This window comes from Lagenorhynchus albirostris, chromosome 9 (genome assembly GCF_949774975.1).
Source record: "Lagenorhynchus albirostris chromosome 9, mLagAlb1.1, whole genome shotgun sequence".
In the NCBI taxonomy this organism is placed as follows: Eukaryota; Metazoa; Chordata; class Mammalia; order Artiodactyla; family Delphinidae; genus Lagenorhynchus; species Lagenorhynchus albirostris.
In genome coordinates, this window is record NC_083103.1 from 88,680,750 (window position 1) to 88,694,295 (window position 13,546).

At 38.5% G+C, this 13,546-nt stretch overlaps 1 protein-coding gene across 2 annotated transcripts in view; it reads left to right on the top strand.

The window, feature by feature from the left end:
* Positions 1-13,546, top strand: part of BCO2 (beta-carotene oxygenase 2) — a 42,956-nt gene that overhangs the window by 7,119 nt on the left and 22,291 nt on the right. For both annotated transcript variants that reach the window (XM_060160393.1, XM_060160394.1), the window contains exons 3-4: positions 11,746-11,957; positions 12,146-12,261. In XM_060160393.1, the coding sequence (XP_060016376.1) occupies positions 11,746-11,957; positions 12,146-12,261 (328 nt within the window). The remainder of the gene's footprint in view (positions 1-11,745; positions 11,958-12,145; positions 12,262-13,546) is intronic.

A 13,546-nucleotide genomic window follows, 5' to 3' on the forward strand; every position in this document is an offset into this window, starting at 1 on the left:
ACTCCCTAACTGCCCCTCTTGCCCACCCTTCCCCCCTGGTAACTATAAGTTCGTTCTCTAAGTCTGTGAGTCTCTTTCTGTTTTCTCAAAAAGTTCATTTGTTTTTAGATTCCGCATTATAAGTGATATCATACAATGTTTCTCTTTCTCTGTCTGACTTACTTCACTCAGTATGACAATCTCTAGGTCTGTCCACGTTGCTGCAAATGGCGTTATTTCATTCTTTTTAATGGATGAATAATATCCCATTGTATGTATGTACCACCTCTTCTCTATCCATTCCTCTGTCGATGGACATTTAGGTTGCCTCCATATCTTGGCTATTGTAAACAGTGCTGCAATGAACATTGGAGTGCATGTATCCTTTTAGACCATGTTTTTCTCCAGATATATGCCCAGGAGTGGTATTGCAAGATCAAATGGTAGCTCTATTTTTAGTTTTTTAAGGAGCCTCCATACTGTTCTCCATAGTGGCTGTACCAATTTATATTCCCACCAACAGTGTAGGAGGTTTCCCTTTTCTCTATATCCTCTCCAGCATTTATTGTTTGTAGTCGTTTTTTTTTTTTTTTTTTGCGGTATGTGGGCCTCCCACCGCTGCAGCCTCTCCCGCTGCGGAGCACAGGCTCCAGACGCGCAGGCTCAGCGGCCATGGCTCACGGGGCCCAGCCGCTCCGCGGCATGTTGGGATCTTCCCGGACCAGGGCACGAACCCGTGTCCCCTGCATCGGCAGGCGGACTCTCAACCACTATGCCACCAGGGAAGCCTTGTTTGTAGTCTTTTTGATGATAGCCATTTTGACTGGTGTGAGGTGATATCTCAGTGTAGTTTTTATTTGCATTTCTCTAATAATTAGTGATGTTGAACATCTTTTCATGTGCCTTTTGGCCATCTATATGTCTTCTTTGGAGAAAAGTCTATTTAGGTCTTCTGCACATTTTTTGACTGTGTTATTTGTTTTGATGATATAAGCTGCATGAGCTGTTTGTAAATTTTGGAGACTAATCCCTTGTTGAGCACATCATTTGCAAATATTTTCTCCCAATCCGTGGGTTGTCCTTTTGTTTTGTTTATGGTTTCCTTTGCTGTGCAAAAACGTTTGAGTTTAATTAGGTCCTATTTGTTTATTTTTGTTTTTATTTCTATTACTCTGGGAGATGGATCGAAAAAAAATATTGTTGTGATTTATGTCAGAGAGTGTTCTGCCTGTGTTTTCCTCTAAGAGTTTTATAGTGTCCGGTCTCGCATTTGGGTCTTTAATCCATTTTGAGCTTATTTTTGTGTATGGTGTTAAAGAATGTTCTAATTTCATTTTTTTACATATAGCTGTCCAGTTTTCCCAGCACCATTTGTTGAAGAGACTGTCTTTCCAGCATTGTATAGTCTTGCCTCCTTTGTTGTAGATTAATTGACCATAGGTGAGTGGATTTATTTCTGGGCTTTCTATCCTGTTCCATTGATCTATATTTCTATTTTTGTGCCAGTACTGTACTGTTTTGATGACTATAGCTTTGCAGTATAGTCTGAAGCCAGGAAGCCTGATTTCTCCAGCTCCATTTTTCTTTCTCAAGATTGCTTTGGCTATTCCGGGTGTTTTGTGTCTCCATACAAATTTTAAGATTTTTTGTTCTAGTTCTGTGAAAAATGCTATTGGTAATTTGATAGGGATTGCATTGAATCTGTAGATTGCCTTGAGTAGTATAGTCATTTTCACAGTATTGATTCTTCTAATCCAAGAACATGGTATATCTTTCCATCTGTTTGTGTCATCTTTGATTTCTTTCATCAGCATCTTATAGTTTTCAGAGTACAGGTCTTTTGCCTCCTTAGGTAGACTTATATCTAGGTATTTTATTCTTTTTGATGCAATGGTAAATGGGATTGTTTCCTTAATTTCTCTTTCTGGTCTTTTGTTATTAGTGTATAGAAATGCAAGAGATTTCTGTGTATTAATTTTATAATCTGCAACTTTACCAAATTCATTGATGAGCTCTAGTATTTTTCTGGTGACATCTTTAGGATTTTCTATGTATAGTATCATGTCATCTGCAAACAGTGACAGTTTAACTTCTTCTTTTGCAATTTGGATTCCTTTTATTTCTTTTTCTTCTCTGATTGCCGTGGCTAGCACTTCCAAAACTATGTTGAATAAAAGTGGCGAGAGTGGACATCATTGTCTTGTTCCTGATATTAGAGGAAATGCCTTCAGCTTTTCACCATTGAGTATGATGTTAGCTGTAGGTTTTTCGTATATGGCCATTATTATGTTGAGATATGTTCCCTCTGTGCCCACTTTGTGAAGAGTTTTTATCATAAATGGGTGCTGAATTTTGTCAAAAGCTTTTTCTGAATCTATTGAAATGATCATATGGTTTTTATTCTTCAGTTTGTTGATGTGGAGTATCATATTGACTGATTTGTGTATACTGAAAAATCCTTGCATCCTTGGGATAAATCCCACTTGATCATGGTGTATGATCCTTTTAATGTGTTGTTGGATTCTGTTTGCTAGTATTTTGTTGAGGATTTTTGCGTCTTATGTTCATCAGTGATATCTTTGTCTGTTTTGTGGTATCTTTGTCTGGTTTTGGTATCAGGGTGATGGTAGACTCATAGAATGAGTTTGGGAGCTCTCCTTCCTCTGAAATTTTTTGGAAGAGTTTCAGAAAGATAGGTGTTAGCTCTTCTCTAAATGTTTGGTAGAACTTCTGAAGCCATCAGGCCTCGACTTTTGTTTGTTGGGAGTTTTTAAATCACAATTTCAACTTCAGTGCTTGTAATTGGCCTGTTCATATTTTCTGTTTCTTCCTGGTTCAGTCTTGGGATAATGTACCTTTCTAAGAATTTGTCAATTTCTTCCAGGTTGTCCATTTATTGGTATACAGTTGTTTGTAGTAGTTTCTTATGATCCTTTGTATTTCTGTGGTGTCAGTTGTTAACTTTTCCTTTTCCATTTCTAATTTTATTGATTTGAGTCCCCTCGCTTTTTTCTTGATGAGTCTGGCTAAAGGTTTATCAATTTTGTTCATCTTTTCAAAGTACCAGCTTTTAATTTCATTGATCTTTGCTATTGTTCTCTTCATTTTTATTTAATTTACTTCTGCTCTGATCTTTATGATTTCTTTCCTTCTACGAACTTAGGTTTTGTTTGTTCTTCTTTCTCTAGTTCCTTTAGATGTAAGTTTAGGTTGTTTATCTGGGATTTTTCTTGTTTCTTGAGGTAAGATTGTATTGCTATAAACTTCCCTCTTAGTACTGCAGGATTGGTTGGAGCATTTAATTCATTTACATTTAAAAAAATTTTATTTAGTTTTGGCTGTGTTGGGTCTTCGTTGTTGTGTGTGGGCTTTCTCTGTTTGCGGTGAGTGAGGGCTACTCTTTTTGTGGTGCGCGGGCTTCTCATTGCAGTGGCTTCTCTTGTTGCGGAGCATGGGCTGTGGCCTTGCGGGCTTCAGTAGTTGCAGCACATGGGCTCAGTAGTTGTGGCACACAGGCCCTAGAGCGAACGGGCTTCAGTAGTTGTGGTGCACAGACTCAGTAGTTGTGGCTCGTGGGCTGTAGAGCGCAGGCTCAGTAGTTGTGGTGCATGGGATTAGTTGCTCTGCGGCATGTGGGATCTTCCCAGACCAGGGCTTGAACCCACATCCCCTTCATTGGCAGGTGGATTCTTAACCACTGTGTCACCAGGGAAGCCCCTTAATTCATTTACATTTAAGGTAATTATTGATATGTATGTTCCTATTGCCATTTTCTTAATTGTTTTAGGTTTGTTTTGTAAGTCTTTTTCTTCTCTTCCTCTTTTGTTCTCTTCTTTTGTGGTTTGATGACCATCTTTAGTGTTGTGTTTGGGTTGCTTTTTCTTTTGTGTGTGTCTATCTATTGTAGTTTTGGGGCTTGCTGTTCCCATGAGGTTTTGATATAGCAGTCTATATGTGTACAAGGTTATTTTAAGTTTCTGGTCTCTGCCCCGACTAGAGGAGTTCCTTTAGCATTTGTTGCAAAGCTGGTCTGGTGGTGCTGAATTCTCTTGGCTAATGGCGGCCTCCAGGAGGGTTCACACCAATGAGTACTTCCCAGAACTGCTGCTGCCAGTGTCTTTGTCCCCACAGTGAGCCACAGCTGTCCCCTGCCTCTGCAAGAGACCCTCCAATACTAGTAGGTAGTCTGGCCCAGTCTCTTATGGGGTCACTGCTTTTTCCCCTGGGTCCTGGTGAGCAGAAGACTTTGTGTGTGCCCTCCAAGAGTGGAGTTTCTATTTCCCCCATTCCTGTGGAAGTCCTGCAATCAAATCCCGCTGGCCTTCAAAGCTGGTCTTTCTGTGGACTCCTCCTCCTATTGCTGGACCCCCAGGCTGGGAAGCCCAACGCAGGGCTCAGAACCTTCACTCAGTGGGAGAACGTCTGTGGTATAATTGCTTTTCAGTCTGTGGGTTGCCCATCCAGTGGGTATGGGATTTGATTCTATTGCGATTGCACCCCTCCTACCATCTCACTGTGGCCTCTACTTTGTCTTTGGATGTAGGGTATCCTTTCTGTAGGTTCCAGTGTTTTTCCATCGATGGTTGCTCAGCCGTTGTGATTCCAGTGCTCTTGCAAGAAGGGGTGAATCCATGTCCCTCTACTCTGCTATCTTTGAGATCCCAAATTAGATTTAAAGGGAGAGGTAGAGACCTGAAGTCAATGTGACTCTTAACCTGTGGACAAGAATAGCCCCACATGGTTGTGAATCTCTGATCTCTTTGTTAGATGCCACTCAAAAGATCAACATGCAGACATAGTAGTGACATGACAAAGACCTTTCTTTAATTAAAAACTTTTATCAATGATTGCATTGAAGGCATGCTTATCAGTTTTTAAAATCACATGACTCTGGGCACAGTAGTAAATATCCTCAGGATTTAACCATCTACCACTCTTCTGGAATGACTTCAGGATCCATGATGAAGATACTCCAGCCTTGTAATTCCTTGACCATCCCCACTGCAATGATTGTCCCCCTCTGTGCCACTTCACTAAGGGCACGTACTGAGGCCACATCCTGCATCTTATTCCACAGAATTGCCCTACCCCTGAAATCCTGAACTCTGAAACTCCACTCGGTGCTCAAAGCCCCAATTTCCACACTCCTCCATTCCCATGAAACTTATTTTCAATCGCATCAAGTTCTCTTCTCCTTACTCTTCTCCATCTTCTCAGTTTATCAGCTTTCATTTAGTTTCTTCTCGCAGGTACAGATTCCACGATCAATCCCTTCAAATACACTCTCATCACCATCCTCACTTCCTTTGCCTTCGCGATCTCTGCCTCTCCTCTGACCAGTTCTGGTCCTACATTAGCTTATTTCTGGTTTCCTCCACTCAGGGCCCAGGCCTGCTGAGCACTTCTAGAGGAAACACAGAACCTTGCGGGTTGATTCAATTACAAAATTACGATTTCCAGCCCCAGCTGAGTCCTTGGTGCTGCCAGGAAATCTTTAGCTCTTTCCAGCTTCCCACAGGGTCCCTTTCCTGAAGCCTGCGTCACTCTCCCTGTCCCTTTCACTCTCAACAGATAGACCTGCCTACTTTGTAATGGATAGAGGGGCAATTGGATTTGAGCTCCTTCAGCTGCCGTCTTCCCCACCTCCCCGTCTCCCCACAGAGGTACCTATTCCTGCCTCTCATCATCATCAGGGGAAGTGGCCCTCTTCCCTCCTCATTCATGCTCCTCCCCTTGTATCTGTTTCTGCTTCACTAACCCCTCATCTCAGCCTGCAAATGTCCTCTCATCCTAAAAAACCCTCATTCCTTCCCACCTTCCTCTCCAGCAAATACCCTCTCTCCTCCTCTCACCATTTCTGTTTTCCTCCTTCCTGAGGTCTTCTCAGTTCACTGCCATCTGACTTTTCACCCCACCGTGCATGCTATCAGTTCTCAAAAAGGTCACCAAAGCCTCTTAAATGTAAATGAAATGGGTTTTCCAGTCCTCAGCCTGACTTTTCTATAGCATTTGACCTTTTTGACCACCCGTCCTAACATTCTCTGGTCCTGGATTCCCACATAACACTTTCTCTTGATTCTTCTTCTGTCTCTCTGATTGCATGTTCTAAAATAATTTTTTTTGCTGCTCACTTCACTGCCCCTTTGATGTTGATATACCCCAGCCTCTGACTTGAGCATTCCCTCCTTTTCTCTCATTGTATGCTTTCTTTGCTATAGTAGAGATACATTCTTTAGAGTAAGATGGGGTGGGTTCAGATTTCATTTTCACCACTTGTCAGCACTGTGATCTTGAGCAAGGTTTTCCACATGAAAAATGGGGCTAATAAAATCGATTTTAATGACTGGATATGATGATTAAAGGAGATAATGCATACAAAGAGCATCATTCAGTGGCTGACACGGATGGGCACTCAGTGCATTTTCATTCTCTTCTTTCCCTCAGTGCCCTCTCTCTCCACTCCCTTTCTTGCCAAATAACTTCTTATGGTTCACCTTACTTTTGTGGGTGTTGTAGATCCCAGGTTTTGGAGTCAGCCCTGGGTTGAGATCCTTGTTCTGCCACTTACCTGTCCTGTGACCCTGGGCTTGTTGTTGCTCTGAACTGTGGTTTCCACATCTGTAATATGGTAATAGTAGTTCCACATCTCTAATCAATGTGAAGAGGGGGATAAATATTTATATATTTGACCCTTGAACAACATGGGGGTTAGGGGCGCCAGCCCGCTGCATAGTGGGAAAACTGTGTATAACTTATAGTCAGGCCTTTATACCCATGGTTGCTTCACATCTGTGGTTCTGCATCAACCAACTGCAGATCATGTAGTACCACAGTATTTACTACTGAAAAAATCTGTGTATAAGTGGACCCACGCAGTTCAAAGTCATGTTGTTCAAGGGTCAACTCTATATACACACAGACACACACACACACACTATATATATATATATATATATATATATATATATGTATGTATGTATGAAAAGATGTGGTGAAGTGCCTAGCACAGTACCTGGCATGTAGTAAGTGTTCAGTAGATGGTGTTATTATCCCGTTTGCACCTATGGTTATGTCTGTCACACAGAGATACTCTCAAATATCTCTCTCCCACCCCACACCCATCTCTTGTGCTCTAGACCTGTATTTTCCCAACTGGCTGTGGAACATCTCTACCCTGATGGTTTGCAAACGGCTCAGACTCTTGTTCAAAACTGAACTGTTTGCTTTTCCCCAATGCTTGCTCTTCATGTATTCTCTGTCTCGGTTAAAGCATCACCATCCATTCAGGTGTGACTTTTTGGACTCTCTCTTTTTGTCACTGCCTACCTCCTGTCAGTCATCTCTGACTTATTTCTGCTATTTGTTCCTTTCTAACTGTACTGCTTCAGTTTAGTCTCTTATCTTTTCTCACTTGTATTATTGCCTGAATGCTCCTCTTTCTGTCCCATATTCTACTCTGTGTCCAGAGTGACCTTCTTAAGATACGAGTCTCACAGTTTCACTTTCCTGTTCCAAAACTTCATGCTTTCCTGTTGAAGTTTAAGCCTTAAATTTAAGTGCTGGTAGGTCTTGTGCTGACCTGTTTGTCCATCATCATCGCCCGCCACTGACAGCTCTTGTCTACACACTAATTTGTTTACTATCTATTCCTCCAAGATACCATATGCCTTCAGGCTCTGCCTTTTTTTTTTTTTATTATTACCTCTCACTAGGATACCCTTCTACTCTTCTCCAGTTGGCGAACATCCTTAAAGGACCAGCCAAATGTCTTCTTTCCTCTTGATCTTTCCCTGATAACCTCATCCTTCCATCCTGTTGCTCCTGTGCATAGATAACGTTTTTTAACACTTCTCCATTGTTGCAGTAATCATTTTGTATTACAGTTATTTACATGCCTGTAATTGCTGGGCTTGGACAATGCCTGGCAGATAGTAGGGACTCAAAAAATGTTGGTTGATTTGAATAAATGAATGCATAGAATGACAGGGTAGTCTAGAAGGATCTTGTGAGGTGGAATCTAACAAGTTAAAATTTATTAAAGGTAAATATGAATCAAGAAAACCAGTTATGGGCTTCCCTGGTGGCGCAGTGGTTGAGAGTCCGCCTGCCGATGCAGGGGACACGGGTTCGTGCCCCGGTCCGGGAAGATCCCACATGCCGCGGAGCAGCTGGGCTCATGAGTCATGGCCGCTGAGCCTGCACGTCCGGAGCCTGTGCTCTGCAACGGGAGAGGCCACAGCAGTGAGAGGCCCGCGTACCGCAAAAAAAAAAAAAAAAAAAAAAAAAAAGAAAACCAGTTATTACAAGAATGAAGATGGAAGAGATTGGTTTAACAGCAGAATGTGTTAAAAATTAGGGGTTTTGCTTGACAGCTCAGTGCAAGTCAGCAATTTGAGGTGGTAACAAATAAAAACAAGAAAGAAAGAAAAGAATATGAAATATCTTAAATGAGGAATCTGAATGTCTGAGTTTATACACAGAGTATTGTGTTTGGCTCTACGTATCATGATTTTATTGGGATTTAGACCAGAATAACAATAATTATTGAAACTATTTTGTTTTTAATGTTTTTTGATAAAAATTACCAAAATAGAGTGAGAAACCACTAGCTAACGTTATCAAGGAAAAAGGGAGAAAGCAATGACAATGAAGGAATTCCCTGGCGGTCCAGTGGTTAGGACTCTGCACTTCCATTGCAGGGGACATGGGTTCGATGCCTGGTCAGGGAACCAAGATCCCACAAGCTGCATGGTGTGGCCAAAAAAAAAAAAGAAAAATAGAAAAGAAAAGAAGAAAAGAGAGAAATGACAATGAAAAAGAAGCCATTGAAATAGATAAAAAATTATAGAAGATTTTGTTGGCCTTTATGCAAATACATTTGAAAAGCTCAAGGAAATGGATAATTCCCTGAGGAAATACAGATTACCAAAATTGATAGAGGTAGAAAGTTTAAACAGACCAATTTCTGTTGAAGAAAACAAGAAACTTATTGTGAAACTGCTTCTTAAAAAAAGCAGTAGGCCCAGATTATTTCACAGGGAAATTCTACCAAACCTTCAAATATCAGATAGTTTCAGTGCTCTATATATTATTTTAAAGGATTGAAAATGAAGGGAAGTTTCCCACTTCTTTTTATGAAGCAAGTATAATATTGATATCTATACATGATAAAATTGTTACAAAAAAGAAGACAATTATTCATATTATTTATGAATATCCATAAAAAAGTACAAAATATATACTACTAATATAATACTAATAAATATTTTCTTAGCAAACAGAATCCAACAATACATTAAACATATAATTCACTGTAATTCAGTAGGATTAATTCCAAGAATGCAAGATAGGTTCATTATTTGGAAATCCATTACTGTCATATACCATATTAATAGATCTCAAGAAAAATAATCATAATCATAGTCATAATCATAATCTTCTCCATAAATGCTAATAAAATGTTTGTCAAAATTCAACATCCATTCCTCATAAAAATACTCAAGATAGTAGGACTTGAGGGATACTTTCTTAACACGATTTTGTACATATATATATATACACATACATACCTATTTATATATGTATTTTATATATACATATATTTATATATGTGAGTATATGTGTGTGTATATATATACATGTATACATATATATACACGTATATATCTACACACAGGTATAAATTAATATATTTTCATTTTAGTCCTAAAACCAGTAATATTAATTGGGGAACATTACAAGTTTTTTTCTAAAGCAGAAACAAGGAAAGAATGGCTACTATCTTCACTTCTATTTAACCAGATGTAGCCAATACAATTAGACTAAAGAAATTAATTAGAGGCACACGGATTAATAAAGTAAACCTGGAAAGCCGCAGAGAATTAATGACAGAATAACACAAACAAATAAAAGGTGAGGTAACAGGATGTAAAATTAACATACTGAAATCACTAGCTTTCATATACACAAATAATAACCAGTTAGGGGGCATAATGGTAGGAAAAAACCTCATTTAAAATAGCAACAAAGAAGAGTAAATGCTCAGAAATGAGTTTAACAAGAAATGTGCAAACTTTCAAACACTCCTAAAAGACACAATTAACTAGAAAGATCCTCTGTTCTTGAATAGGCTGGATGATTCAACATCACAAACATGTCAGTTCTCCCTAAGTTAATTTTTAAATTTAATACAATCTTAATAAAAATTCCAGTTTTTAAAGGAAGTTAGACAAATGAATACTAAAGTTCATGTGGAAAAATAAATATGCAAGAATAGTCAAGAAAACACTAAAAAAGAAAATTCTCAGCGAGGGGTGGGGACTAGCCCTGTCAGATGTTAAAATATACTATAAAGACTCTATAATTAAAACATTGTGATATTGATGCATGAATGGACAAATAGACAAGTGATACAGAATAAAAAGCCCAGAAATGGACCCAAGAACTTATGGAAATTGAGTTTATAAACTCAATAAAATTGAGGGAGAAGGCAGATTAAACATCCTCTCATATCAAAAATGATAAAATTATAAAGATGTCATCTCAAATCACTGCATAAAGAGGGCCTTAAAAAAAAACACCTTTATTTCCTGCAGTTAAAAAAAATTGTGGTAAAAAACACAACTCAACCATATTTAAATGTACAGGTTAGTGTTGTGAAACAGATCTTCAGAACTTTTTCATCTTGATAAACTGAAACTCTATACCCATTAAACAATAGCTCTCCATTTCCCCCTCCCCTGAGCCCCTGGTAACCACCATTCTACTTTCTGTTTCTGTGAATTTGACTACTTTAGATATCTCATGTAAGTGCTATCATATAGTATTTGTCTTTTGTGACTGGCTTATTTCATTTAGATGGTGTCCTTAAGGTTTATCCATGTTATAGCATGTGACAGAATTTCTTTCCTTTTTAAGGCTGTATAATATTCCGTTGTATGTTAAATTTTGTTTATCCCATTTTTCAGCTGATGGACGCTTGGGTTGTTTCCACCTTTTGGTTACTGTAAATAATGCTGCTGTAAGATGGGTGTACAAATAGCTCTTTGAATCCCTGCTTTCAAGACCGTAGCCTTTTAAGACAAGCCTTTAAGAGAAGACCAAGCCTTTTAGTTGTTATTCATGCTGAAGACATTAAGCATTCAATCTGTCAAGCATAAGAGAGAAAAGACTAAATAATATTAAACCCTTTTAAAAGCAAAGCACAAACTTTTCCTTACAGTTTTGATGTTCCATCATTTAGATACATCATTTCTATAGTGTAATTATATGGACGAAAATGATTATCCAGTAAGGGTAGTCATGGGTAGTCATCTTACTTGCTTACTTTAGCATAGTTCTGATAAATTTGAAAAAATTTTAAATAAATAGAAAATGTAATATGTATAAGATATGAAGATAACTATCTCTAAAAGTTTTGGAATCCATTTTAATTTGAGAAATGTCAAGCATTCCATATGATGATATCTTGGCTATAGGTTAAAGACAGAATTATCTTAGGCATCACCAGCTTAGGGTTTTTCTTTAGCCCTCTGATGTGTGAGCTCTTTGAGAAGGGGTAAGGGTCAAGAGAATGTAAGTTGCTCTTTCATTGTTGTACTCCAGGATATACTCAAAAGCTCTCAACCCTTAATTTTAAGTTCTTTGACTGAGCAGGTTCTGCTGGGAAGCCATCCCATTTCCTTATTTCTGTATTTGAAATCTCTCATTTTGACCCCATGTTTATCTTCCTAATATTTATTTTTCTATTTTTGCTCCTGTTTAAAGGTACAATCACTGGTTTGATGGAATGGCTTTACTTCACCAGTTCAAGGTGGAGAAGGGCACAGTGACATACAGGAGCAAGTTTCTACAGAGTGATACATATAAGGCCAACAGTGTTCATGATCGAATTGTGATCTCAGAATTTGGCACATTGGCTCTCCCCGATCCATGCAAGAATATTTTTGAACGTTTCCTGTCAAAATTTGAACCGCCTGGTAAGCAGCCTTTAATATGCTCAGAATTTGCAGGGGATAGTGATGATTCTTTAAATTATTATGATATATGTCAAGCTATATAAATATGAATATTGAAATATATATTTTTTTGATATGAGAGGATGTTTAAACTGCTTTCTCCCTTGAGAAAGCTGTGGTGTTTAAATAACTCTGGGGTTTGATTTCAGCAATTACTGACAACACCAATGTCAACTATGTGCAGTACAAGGGTGATTACTACATTAGTACGGAAACCAACTTCATGAACAAAGTGGACATTGAAACCCTGGAAAAAACAGAAAAGGTAAAATATAGGTTAAAAACGAATATAATAAACCCTAAAATTTTTCTCCATTCCAAATACTTTGTAGAGTAGCTAATATCTGAAGAAAAAATTGGATCCTTAAGCAAAACCAAAGTTACCCACTGATTCACATCATTGTGTACCCCCTGTCCTGGTTAGAAGGGCCTGTGGGGTTGGGGTTTTCCTTAAAGATAGTTCTAGACTTCTTCTTCCTTAGTCCTAATGTCTGAAGGCTAGGGCGAAGGAGAAATAGAGTAGTACAGACTTATTTTTTTAAATATTTTTTTAACATATTTATTGGAGTATAATTTTTTTACAATGTTGTTTTAGTTTCTGCTGTATAATACAGTGAATCAGCTATATGCATACGTATATATATCCCCATATCCCCTCCCTCTTGCATCTCCCTCCCACCCTCCCTATCCCACCCCTCTAGGTGGTTGCAAAGCACCAAGCTGATCTCCCTGTGCTATGCAGCTGCTTCCCACTAGCTATCTATTTTACATTTGGTAGTGTATATATATCCATGCCACTCTCTCACTTCGTCCCAGCTTATCCTTCCCCCTCCCCGTGTCCTCAAGTCCATTCTCTACATCTGTGTCTTTATTCCTGTCCTGCCTCTAGGTTCATCAGAACCTTTTTTTTTTTTAGATTCCTTATATATGTGTTAGCATACGGTATTTGTTTTTCTCTTTCTGACTTACTTCACTCTGTATGACAGACTCTATGTCCATCTACCTCGCCAGAAATAACTCAGTTTCGTTTCTTTTTATGGCTGAGTAATATTCCATTGTATATATGTGCCACATCTTCTTTATCCATTCATCTCTTGATCCATTAGGTTGCTATCATATGACCCAGCAATCCCACTACTGGACATATACCCTGAGAAAACCATAATTCAAAAAGAGTTGTGTGCCACAATGTTTATTGCAGCACTATTTACAATAGCCAGACTTATTTTTGCCAATTCATTTTCTGCCTAGCTACAGGTAGAACTGGACTGGAGATTATCTAGACCCATACTGCCTTCACGTTACACATTAATTAAAGAAAATAAAACTTTGGGCCAGAATTTTAATTTTAATTCTTATTCTTTTGATCTTTCCTGTGATCTTGTGATCTTGGGCAAAATAAAAAATTCGTACTGGATAATCATTTTTGTCCATTTTTTGTTGTTGGTGGTGGTAGAGTTTTTGTTTGGTTTTGTTGTTCTTTGGTCTTAGTTTCTTTTTCTTTAGTAGGAAAAATAATTTTGATTTCTCAGAGGTGAGACATTAGGGCT